General features: G+C 43.9%; 1 protein-coding gene across 27 annotated transcripts in view; it reads right to left on the bottom strand.

The window, feature by feature from the left end:
- Window positions 1-12,691, bottom strand: part of dlg2 (discs, large homolog 2 (Drosophila)) — a 162,331-nt gene that overhangs the window by 65,604 nt on the left and 84,036 nt on the right. The window contains exon 1 of one of the 27 annotated variants that reach the window (XM_037749482.1): window positions 6,481-6,671. The exons of the other annotated variants lie outside the window; for them this stretch is intronic. Coding sequence (XP_037605410.1) covers window positions 6,481-6,564 — 84 coding nt within the window. The 5' untranslated portion in view covers window positions 6,565-6,671. Of the gene's footprint in view, window positions 1-6,480; window positions 6,672-12,691 lie in introns of those variants that run through there. 27 annotated transcript variants of the gene reach the window in all.

Here is a 12,691-nt window from a genome sequence, read left to right as displayed (position 1 = left end):
CAGATTACCTGTCTCATGCACTACTGTCAGGATATAGTGACCGTTTTATAAAAATAACTTTTTTTTAAATCATATTTGCTCCATTTCTACCCACTGCTGCTTTAAAAATAATAATCATTTGGTACTCAGCTGTCCATCACCTATTTGACAATGTCTTAATACAGTCTGATTGGTTAATACTAAGATTACTTTCTGTAAATCCAGTTTGATGGCCGAGGCAACAATCACTTTTCAGTTGGGCACAGTGCTAACAATGACTAACAGGGTGGCTCATGATGGTAATGAGTGGGTGAGTGTGTCTGAAGAAGCTCTTGGAAACAGGTGTCAGTCAGGTGATCACTATTTAAATATGCACCACAGCGTTCACACTGAGACATAGCTGCTTCAAATCAAACTCACAATGCCACACAACAGTTAAACCAAGGTTACAAGCGTTCCAGTTTATGTTCATAGATTCGATTTTGTGCGCGCTGTACGGGCGATCTCAGCAGTTTGTTTACACAAAGAGCCTTTCTCAGCAGATTACCAACACCGCCTGCTCAAAGACCAAGCATACTGTAGTGTTTGGATACAGCAGCTCTCCTCCTCTCTCCCCACTCAGCTAATGATGCAGCATATGCTGCCTTCAAGTAGTGCTCATCATACATTAAGACTTTTTTTGTATTGGCTTGTGAGACCTTGAAGGACTTCCTGCAGTGAAAACAAAAAAAAATTGAAGTAATAATCTCTGCAAATCCAGTACTATACAAAACCCTCCCCCTGCCGTATGTATGTACTACTTTTGTTGGCTTGTTTATGTGGGCTCAGTTTGTAATTATGATATCTCCGACAGCAGACAGCCATTCAACAGCTGTGGGGGTTGCTGTGATCCTGGCTTAGTCCTTTGAAATAAAGCAGAGTTTGTTGTGGACAGCTGTAGAGACAGATTAATTTGGGGTGTTTGGAGGGCAAGCTACTATTTGAAGTGGAGAGCCAGGTATAGCTCTCAGTGGCTCACGCTCACCCTGCGACAAAATGACAGAGAGGAAGAGAAAGAGTGCTCGTACAGTATGAAAAGATACAAGGATATATATTATACAGCAACTGACGGTTTCACTGCAGAGATTTGATTCGCCTTTATGACAGTTGATAATATAGAGGGAGAGAGGAAACGGGTAGAGAGAGAAGCCCGTCATTTGGAGCTACAGACATGGAATAATCAGTTGGCGAGTCTTTGGTTATTCATCCTTCACCTCGTCTCAACTTGTGACCCAGAAACAGATTTAAATCCAGATGTGATATCATTTTGAACATCATCCTGAACAGCGTGACCTGATCGTGTCAAGCAAAAAAACCCATCCTTTGCTTCATGTCAGCCGGTGACTCATTCCCTACCTCACTTGCACTACGGCTTAGCTCATCTCACTGACCATAATACAACCTGATATCTGCGGTCCAATTTTAGATATACTAGCTCTTCAATTCTCTTTTTTTCTGCCTTTTTGTTACGAAAATACTGGTACTACATAATACATGTGCACTGAATTGCTGAGAAACGACTGAGCCTCTCTGGGAGACGGCAGGCTGACATCATGTATAGAGATATATATACAGTATAAGGATAAAATCAAGCCTGCATGGACATCTTGCTACACGGTAACTCTACTTATGACCCCGTCTTTTAGGCTTCCCTACAATAAAAGTTATGTTCAAATTATTTCAAAACTTTAAAATGAATAACTTTCAGTGGGTGCCCTTAATGTCGAAATACGGATCTTTAAAAGAGGAAATTAAACAGCCTCTTTTTCTGTAGAGGAGTTGAATCACGGGTAAATTTAGATGCAGCGTGGATAGTGCAGACGCAGTAATTGAAAAGAGTTTCTTTTCCAATTTGATTTCAAAGAACCGTTGCACGGAACTTGTTCTGCTACAGGTGAGGTGTCTGTTTCGATCACAACAACAGAATAATAAGTTGTGTGGGAGGGGGGATAATTTGTCCTAGAAGAAAGGAAGAGAAAGGAAATTATATTGATACAGCCCAGAGGACCAAGCGAGCAGCAATTCTGAAAATAAGCTTCTTCTGTTTCATTCAATAGTTTGAACGTGATATTCAATAGCAGGGCTTTAGATCTATATTGTTTTCTGACTGAGGGTCCTTCTCCGAGGTATCGAACAATCACATTGCTGTCTTCTTCTAAGGGAGGATCCTGAGCAGACAAAAGAAAATCAATTACGTTACTTTAAAACGAAGACGAGACAAAGTGAATCGTTCTGTGCTACTGTACGCATTCAGTTCAGAACAGATATCTAATGTGAGCCTGCCGATAAACACAGAAACCTCACAGCTCCAATTAGTTGCTTCCCAGCTGTGCTGTGTCTATTTTCACGAGCCTCTCTCAGTGCTCTAAGCATCACTACACACACACACAGTACATGTACACACTCACGTGCACAAACCTCCCACGGCTCCATCACCTTATACCACCACAGTCCAACCAGCAGGTCATTTACTGAAGGCTGTCATGCAGACGGGTATGAGTGCTGCACACCCTGAATACTCCGATCTCTATCGTTCTCACATGAATATAAACATAATGCATACATTAAAAACAGCAAGTATTATTTTTACTTAATAAAAATTAATATTACTGTATTGATACCATCATGTGAGGATGATCTGAACTGCTGTACAGCAAGTTACGTCACAAAGTTGGAGACGTTAAATGGACTCTAGAAGGGAGTCATTATCCCTCTTGTGCATCTATTAGCAGTGACACCATTAGATATACAGCAGTTCTATACTCTACTCTACTCTACGAGTATACATAGAGCATATTTCTGCTAATCATCTGTTGTTTGGAAATGTGCAAATGCATCATCTCAACGCATTGTGTCCCCTCCCCCCCTTTAGCCTGGGCCTTTAGGTAAAATAAAAGCACTCTGCTTCCGTCAGCCTCCACCTCATCCCTTCCATATGCACCCCCCTCACACACACACACACACACACACACACACACACACATACATACAGAGACACAAACACAAACATTGGTTGCTAAGCAGCACGCTGCTTTTTGTTCTCGTGAATGTGGCCTTGGCACACACCCGCTCTGCAGGGGTCACAGATTACATACGTAGCTAGAGTATAATCAGGAGGATTAAGGCTGCAATTAATGGAGAGCACAGTGGAAGTCCACAGTGGAAGTTGCGGTGAGATTACACTTGTGACGGCAAAAAGCAGGGTGAGCGCGTCAAAGAGTGACAAAAGACAAAAGGAAGGAACCCGATGCCCCCCCCTCCCCCCTCCCCAGATGATGTAAAGGACAAAAAATGGGCTCGTGGCAAGAGCTGTATTTCTCTTTTAGCTGAACAACAGCAGCTGGGAGAACTGGGTTTTGGGGAGTGAATGAGAAACTTTTCTCCCCGAATTACTCAAACACAACTACTCTCAAGGAGCCTTTGAGCAAGAACAGAGACACTCAACGAGAGTTTATACCAGAGCTCCTTCAGCCGTAGACTGAGAGCACCGAGGTGCACCACAGAACGCCACAGGAGGTCTATCCTACCATCAGACTATATAAGCAGGAAGGACAACTGAATACACCGCACACTGAGAACAAAAATAATATCAATATCATGCGCAATACTACTTTTTCTATTCTAATGCAATATCACTGTTCATTGTGTGCAATATTAATATTAATGTCATGTGCAATGCTTTTTAGCTTACTTTTTTAATCTTTTTATATTTATCTTATTTACTCATTTTTTCTAAATGCATGTTACTTTATTGTTATTCTATTTGGCACTGGTGCTAGAAATAGTACTTTTTATTTTATACACTTGAACTTGTTGTAGTTTTGAGCACTCTCTGGCACAAGAATTTCCTTCGGGATTAATAAAGTTCTATCTTATCTTATCTTATCTTATCTTATAGTGCTATGCCGTAGTTGTATAACAGAAGAATGAAACCAGGGAGCCTCCAGCGATCAACAGAAGATGACTGCACTTGCAAGTTGAGCAGCTCTATTATGTAAATACATACATATAGGATATGTAGTAGTACATTGAGTTTACATTTCACTACACTGAGATGTAAACAATCACCATATATATATAACCTGGTGTCCCCATCCTCTCTGATATCCTCTCCCATACTCCCACACTCCCTTACCAACGAATCACATTTAGCTTCTCCTTCCATACCTAACCAAGTTGGGTCCAACAAACACACGGCTTTCATCCAGGAGACCGCTATTCACTTTCCTGTGACAATCAGCTGTTTGTCAACCATGTAGTTCTTTCTTAAACGGACCTACCAACAATAGACAAATCTGAAAGTGATGCCAAGGAGCGTGACAAAGTGGCGGTATGTGATGGTTGGTAAAATCCACTAATAGAGTTGTTTCCCTTTCTCTATGGGCCCCACAGATGTGGACGATCACCGGAAGATCCGGGTAATACTCGACAGTCGAACCATATTGGCTTCATGCACCACTAAGCAACTTTCATAAGAATGAACAGGGCCCTGCCGCCAACGCTGTTTTCTTAATACATCCGTGATGGAAGGGCTGCAACGGTTCATGCCAAACCTTCACGGTACAGGTTCTCGGTCCGATGCATGTAGCCGCACGTAGGACACATGGTAGCCCATTTAGATTGATGCATGTAATGCAGAACCAAAGTTCACAAGTTCCATTTGCAAACTTGTAGCTGCACGGCGTCGGCAACATGCACTGAGGTTAGCACAACAAGCGGTTCGGCTTGTGAGTCAGTCGCACTAGTTTGAGCAAAAATGAAATGTCAAGAGCTGGAAGACCCGCCTGCAGGTTCCTGGTCAGCTACAACAGCAACGGAGAGAGAGTTGTATATAAACCAAGCCCCCAAGGAAGTGCGTCAGCTTTAATGCAAATTTTAGTAGTGGCCAAACGGTGGTACTACAACTTCTGTGTCCGTCACATGATGCCGTTGGGTCCAAAAAGGCTTTTTTCTCATAGACTTACACTGGGAAAGAGACTATAAATCAGCGGATAATTTTTTATTGAGGTAACTCAACTTCCCATAACGAATACTTGAATAACACTTATTTAAATCATTAGGTCCCAAAAGATATAAAATGCACTAATAGCTGAGTCCAGACTTATTTCCCTTCTTCCGTTCATGTGAATGAGACCCAGACCGGCACACCATCACCCAGATGTGCCGATCACCGGGATGATTAATGTTCGGGTGCCTTGAATGTTTAAATATAGCCATGGTGGAACTAATTGTAGCACTCCTCCTAATGCACAAGTTTTATTTATAGTAGTCTATTTATTTAGTATTTTCAATTTCATGGCATTGGGGATGCTAATTTTGAAAAATGGATAACCGACCCTCGTTAACCGATTATGAACCGTTAACCGACAAGATTAGTGCCTCGCATGCAGCGGTGCGCCAGCTGCAGTGTATGAGCACAACAGACAACTGAGTCTCCAGTTCACCGTCCGGGAGCGTTAACTTAGCAGCTACGATGCTGCGTGTAGTGTCGCGGACATGCAGCCACTTTCCCAGTAAAAGTCACCATCGTACATTTAGTTTAGTTTAGCAGGATGTCAGCTGTGTGTCTGCCCGGTGTAACTTTAGCGAGTGTCCAACAAACAGTGTGTGTGTTTGTGCTACGTTAGCAGCTCTAGCATTGCGGTGGTTTCGTGCTCGCTGCCGCCACACACATAGTCTGTCAGCGTGGCGAAACTTTGATGAGTGTCCGACAGACCATGTGTGTGTGTTGGCTGTGAGTGTGAGGTTGTTGGTGGCGTTCGGCCCTGACCCCTAGCAGGGCAAAAGTCTGATTAAGTGTATTCATTTTACATTCTTATTGAGTATTTGTAGCCCGCCGGGCGATGAGTGTAAACAGCATCATCATCAGGCGATCAAGGAAAGCTCACAGTACTGTACAGTAAGTATAGTAAATGTGCAGTCAGGTTGATCAGATGACTCCAGTAGGAGAACCTGCTGGTGAGAGCAGTGTCTACATGCGGTGTCAAAACTTGGCTGTGCTGAAGGCAGATGACTTGAAAGGTGTCGATGAAGAAAACCGGTGCTCGGGGACAAACTGACTGAGAGAGGTGAATCTGCTGTTGCTTAATGAGTTGAGTGAGTTCCCCTGTTCTGTGCGTAGGTAGAGTCAAATTACAAGATTTGGCTTCCCAGGAAGCCAAGTCTGTGTCCCTCATTGCTCATTCTTCCTCTCAAATGAGGCAGAAAGGACGCAATTGAGTAAAATCAACTCATTTACCTCCAAAGTCAAATCACTAACACAGACGTCAACAACACTATTAATCAACAGGTGAAGTGAAGTAGCGGTACCTGATGCAGCAGTACGTCTTGACTATAAAAAGCAGCACTTATATCAAAGGATGTCTTAGTGTCTGTCACACAGATCTGCCATGAAATTGCATTCTGTACTTGTTTTGTCAAACCCAAAATAAACCAGTAAAGCATGAACAGCGGTGAACCTACCTTGTCTTTCAGCATTTTAGCTTTCCGGCTGTTCTGCACAAGTCGTCTCCCTAGCTTCTTGGCATACCAAATAGAGGCAAACATAGCGACAGGTGAAATAATAATGTTCTTTGGTCTGCGGTGACAGCCCGAACGGCTCTAGCTGCTGCCCATCTGGACTGCGTGCTTCTTATCAGCGGACTGTAGCACACAGGCGAGAGCAAAAAAAAGAGAGGGAGGGTGAAAAGACGGGATGATGCTGAGGGAGGGGGAGCGTCTAAGCAGCAAAGTCAGGTCTCCGTCAGCTACGAAAGCAAAGGGTAGGGAGGGAGAGCGAGAGAGAGGAAGGGAGAGAGAGCTTAAGAGAGAGAAGGGGAGGAGGGACCACCGCTTTCCACGTGGAAACTACATCTTCAGCACCAATCGAAACCTGCTAAGAGGTTGTCGGCAGCTCCCAGTTTCCAGAAGCGGGGGTGGAAAGGGAGTGGGTAATGCCCTGCTCTCACTATACCTACGCCTGCAGCCACTCATCATCCTAAAGCCAGCAATAAACAGCAAAGAAGAAACTTACTGAAATATCACATCTTTACCACAAACAATGACATGTTTCTCTGATGGTAATGTATTTTTAAAGTTATAATCCATAAGATTTCCCTCATAACTGGCTATATATGTATTATATACATTCTGTTAGTTTCAACTTCATGATCATTGCAGTACAGTACAGTAATACGCTCACTGGCCACTTCATTAGGTACGACTGTTCAACTGCTTGTTAACGCAGATATCTAATCTATCTAACCAATCACGTGGCAGCGACGCAATGCATGTAGGCATGGAGTTATGGTCGAGACGATCTGCTGAAGTTCAAACCAAGCATCAGAATGGGGGAAGAAAAGTGATGTGACTTTGAACGTGGCATGGTTGTTGTTGGTGCCAGACGGGTTGTTTTGAGTATTTCAGAAACTGCTGATCAACTGGGATTTTCACGCACAACTCCAATCTCTAGGGGTTTATAGGGAATGGAGCAAAAAAGAGAAAATATCCAGTGAGCATATCCAGTTGCTGGCAGGGGCTCAGAGGAGAATGGACAAACTTGTTCCAGCAGATGGAAAGGCAAAAGCAACCATTCGTTACAACCAAGGTATGCAGAAGATCATCTCCACACAACACACAGAGAAGTGCTGCAGCAGCAGAAGACCTCATCGGGTGCTACTCTTGTCAGCTCAGAACAGGAAACTGAAGCTACAATTTGCACGAGCTCTCCAAACTTGGACTATAAAAGATTGGAACAAACGTTGCCAGGGCTGATGAGTCTTGATTTGGTGACTCATTGGACCCGGCAGGTCTGGTGGTGCTGTAATGGTGTGGGGGATATTTTCTTGGCACAATTAATGGGCCTCTTAGTACAAACTGAACATTGACCATGTCCGTCCCTTCATGACCACAGCGTACCATCTTCTAATCTATTTTAATTATATTCTATTTGGCCTCGTCTCATTACTGAAGAACAGACTGCTGCTGTGCAATCAGTGTGTTCATGTTCTTTCACTCACTGTGACAGAGAGTTGTGATCGTGACGAGCAGAAGTTTTACAGTGGAGATGACTTTGCTTCATGAAAGGGAGAAGATAACTGAGCCTTCTTCAACTTCCTCAACATTGTCTATCAGAATCGTGTAGGAAAAAAACGAGCATCCACAGTTCTTGTGTTCCCCGAATCTCCGTCACCGCTGTAGCCCCAACCTGTTTGTATAACAGCGTAGCTACAGAGTCTACGCACACAGCCACTGATGCTTTGCATAAAACTATAAACCAAGCTTAAGGCTTTGGGTGAAGGTAATATGATTAAAGATGGAAATAGACCCAGTCTTTTAGTAGTACGATACAACAGGCCTGGAGAGACGGTATCAGTTCACTGACAGTTGCAAATATCAGGAGTTAAAGATGTGTTTCATTAATATGCCAGGCGCTGGCATCACACCTCATAATGAGCCACATTAACACTCCTGTCCTATGTATCATCCTGCTCTTTCTCTCTCTCCCATCTATCAACTCTGAACCCAGCAGACGTTCTGCATTTTACTTCTGGGCTTCAATTCAAACCTCTCTAATCAATTGGTCGACTGGCTTCGCATTGAAATAATTCTGCGACGGAACCAGGAGGAAGACCAGAAAGAGTCCTCCGGCACCGGAGCATGTGAGTTGTTGACAGCGTATTCTGGACCAACCTCCTATAATAACACGGCTGCCCTTTTATCACTAAAGAGAGGGAGCGCTGCAGGCTAATTGCCAGGAAAGATGACACCACACAGCTGGACAATGATAAACTACAGGGTGGGGAGGATGACGTGGCAGTGTTTTTCTCTTCTCTTCCAAAGAGCCTCAGCCTGGCTCATCCTGTCCTGGTGTGTCCTATAACAGAGCTCTAATCACTGCAGATGGTTGTGATCGATAACAACTTACAGTATACACATCTTCTGCATATCTTTTAATCCTCCGTCTGAATCTCACAGAGCGATTGAACCTTTGATCTGGATATTTATAGACAATGGACAATCAGATGGTTGGTATTTGTCTCAACCTCTCTCCACAAATAAGGGTGGGGTTTACTAGATAGCTCCCAGGACAATAATGTGACAATTATGATGTAATTCTCAGTTGTTTGTTGTGAGGAAAATCACACATTTTGTTACTGAAAGAACAACTAGTATCAGATCTGCAATTATACCTCTTGTCTTCACCATCTTCCAGACTTTTCTCAACATTTTATAAAAAAAAAGACCATGGCATTCAGGGAACACCTGGTGGTAAAGAAAATACATATTTTTTGTCTTGCAAATGATCTTTTGATGAATGGTAATTTCAGACTTCAGTGCATATGTTGGCTGATCTAAGGGCAGCTTTTCAATCAGGAGATTGAGCTAATTATTAATGTAAAATGGGAGGCTGATATCAGAACCTGCTGTGGAAAGGTTGTTATATTTGACATTTACCTGGCAAAGCCGGAGTTTTTGGGCAGCATTGGTGAATAACAATTAACCAAAGCTAGCTGGTCTATCTGCTTGACTCTCTGACATCAAGGAGTGGCGGACACAAACCTAAATCTCTGCCTAAACTAAACTCTCTTAGCATTTGTTCAGAATGTATGTCCAGTTCTAACTCACACTAACTCTACTGGATTCTATGGGTAATACTCTCCTCCAATCACGAGCACGCATTTGCCCACTGAATTTTGCATAAGTGTAGCCGGCCAATCAGGATGTGCCTGCCCAAAGACGTGCAGTCCCCACAGTATATAAGGCAGCGTCCATCGCTGTCAGACATCCTTTTCTCTTCAGCAAACAACGTTTTGCCAACTGACTGCTCATCTCCACGGATGGAGTTGCCACTTCAAGAACCTCTCATCACCGGCGTGGATCTTCACGACACCTGTTGCCGGTGCCTCAGTGGTGGACCACGCAGAAGACAATGCTCTGCATCCTCCAGCCTGCCTGGCCTGCCGGTCGATTCCCAAGATTCAACGGCAGCAGTGGTGGCATCGCTTCCGATCGCTTCCGTCGCTGCGACGTGATGCCCCACTGCGACGATAGTGACCCAGAGTCTCCTGCTCGGAGTGGAACGACAGTGCAGAAATGACTATGGGGTGGAACGTCTCGGAGATGAGGGCCACGTTCCCGGGCACACTCACGACATGGTACAATTTTCCCGCCCCCTCCCTTGTTCCTGTTGATGCTGTTAATAAAGTCGATGTTTGAAAATGTAAAAAAATGTCTCCCCTCTCCCCAATTCCTCGGCTTGCCATGGCGCCTTGTTGAGCTCGGCCAGAACCGAGTGGGACGCTTCACGGTTGCCCAGTGTTAATGCACTTGAAGCACATACCGACCATCCCACCCAATCTCCGGTAAAGGAGGCAGCGGGCCGGTGCGGTCACGCCCGGCACGATCACGATGACATAAGCGGACAGAGCCGGCGGCATGAGGCTGTGTCCATTCATGAGCGTTATAACTGACGTGACACCTCACCCGGTGGCGCAGCTTTGAATAACGTTATAGACGAGCTGTCTAATATGAGGCGTTCAAGGACCTCAAAGCCAGCTCAGTGTGTTTCACTGGCTATATTAATATTATAGTAGTAGTTTATAATATATATTTAATATTAAAAATAGGCGTATGTTTTTTAATAATTATCTTTCATCTGAATTCAACCTTATAGATAGAGATATTATAATACATGTCTACAAATACATAATTGTTGTAAGACAAATGACTGAATGTCTGTGTAGCAGTAAAGGGAACAAATAACATGCTGGGATCACAGAATATGAAAAAGAGCTTGTATTGTGTATTCCTTTATATTCAGTCTGGTGTTTTATGTTTATTCGTATGTGTCGGCGACTGAGACCTTGGCGTGTAAAGGTTGGTTAGTCCAGGGTGGCTGGATCCCCTCTAACCGTGGAGGATTGTGATAGCCTGTCAGGCCGGTGCTGGAGGAGGCTTTGGCCATCTGGAACGAAGGGTCCCGGTGTCCCCAGGGTCGCACTCAAGTTATGCTCGTGTGTGGGAGGAAAACACAACTTTCTGGTGTGTAACGTGTGCAGATGAGTTTGTGTGTGAGAGAGAAAGGTCTGCGTGGTGGGGAGGAGAACTCAGCGGGGATGAGGCTGATCTCGTCAAGCCACCCTTGGCCTCGTGAAGGAGGTCAGCCGCCTGCATTTGCATTGTCTTATTCTCCGAAAACACTTGCCAGAGGTCGATATTTGGGATCATACTTTATGGCATTCATTATAGTAGTTATGTTAAGTGGAAAAGGACAACTGAGATGTGATATATAATATCTGGATTTAAGATATCTATGCATATCTATGCATTGAAGGAACATTATGTTACATTTAGGGGGATCTATCGGCAGAAATGGAATATAAGTATGTTTTCTTTAGCGTATAATCACCTGAAAATAAGAATCATTGTTTTTGTTACCTCAGAATGAGCCGTTTATATCTACATAGGGGTGGCAGTCGCTCGGTCCATAAGGACTTGCCAACTGCTCCTAATATAAACATAGGATGAGTTAAATGCAGTAACTCAATTTCACTGTGTGCTGTGCTGTAAAATAAAATTGGATTTACATTTTACATAGGGAGCGGGTCCTATCTTCATGGAGCTGGCCACCGTATTTTTAGAGTAGCTTCTGTGTTAACTTTGTTGCTTGAGCCGGAGTCGTCGAAGTTACTCGCTCCGGAGTTAACCCCCCCCCCCCTCCCCGCCATTACTTCGCTCTGCCGCTGGGAGACAAGACACCGGAAACCTCTGTTGGTCTTGAGGAGCTGCAGCATTTATTTCTGCACAAACTGCAACGTTCACTGTTCTAAACTAAATAAATTAACTCTGTCTTCTGCTCCACTAGCGCACAACATCACACACATTCACCTCTGCTCTCTCTCTCTCTCTTGCTTCACAACTCACCTCCCACACACAGACTCTAAACACTCGCTCTGCTATTCTCCAAATGACCTGTAGGCAATGACATGTAATGTAATGACATGTACAGTGTAAAGCGCTTTGAGTGGCCAGAAGATAGAAAGGCGCTATATAAATGCAAGTCCATTTACCATTCAAAATATGAGTTATGTATCTGCCTTCAACTTGCTTCTTCCTCTCCGTTATCGTGCCTCTAGAAACAGGTCATGGAACAGAGAAGCACCACGCCTAATATTTTTATTGAAAAACATTTCCCTTATGAATTGGGAGAGAAAACCACGTGAGGTCATGGTTCTAAGTGATATTGTGGGTCTTATTTAATCCAAAATCCTGCAGCCTGAATAAAGAGCAGTATAAATGTGAATTGAATCACAACGAAGAAGATTACAAAGTGTACTGGAAGAGACAGCAGAAGGTTGTGAACAGAGGACACAGACGAACAGCTGATTGTAAAGTGAAAGTGGAGGATGACATATGACCTGCAGCTTCTGCTATAGTCTTACGCCATATTCTCGTTTTAGCAACAACCTTCTCTTTTTAACGTGATTTGTCAAAAAAGAGACCGTAACTTTGGTCTCCAGGACAGGAGTCTCTGCTGTACTCTGCTCCTCTGCTCGCCTGCTTGCCTTCACTCACACACCACGCTCGTTCTCGCTCGCTCTTTCACTCTACTCTCACGTGCATGCGCGCACACTACACACTGCAGAAGAGTTAGTTTAGCTCTGAGAATATCTAGTAAATGTACAGTGGACGT

Source organism: Sebastes umbrosus, chromosome 17, assembly GCF_015220745.1.
Source record: "Sebastes umbrosus isolate fSebUmb1 chromosome 17, fSebUmb1.pri, whole genome shotgun sequence".
NCBI lineage: Eukaryota > Metazoa > Chordata > Actinopteri > Perciformes > Sebastidae > Sebastes > Sebastes umbrosus.
The sequence above is the reverse complement of the archived record's forward strand: the minus strand, read 5'-3'. Positions and strand labels throughout refer to the sequence as shown.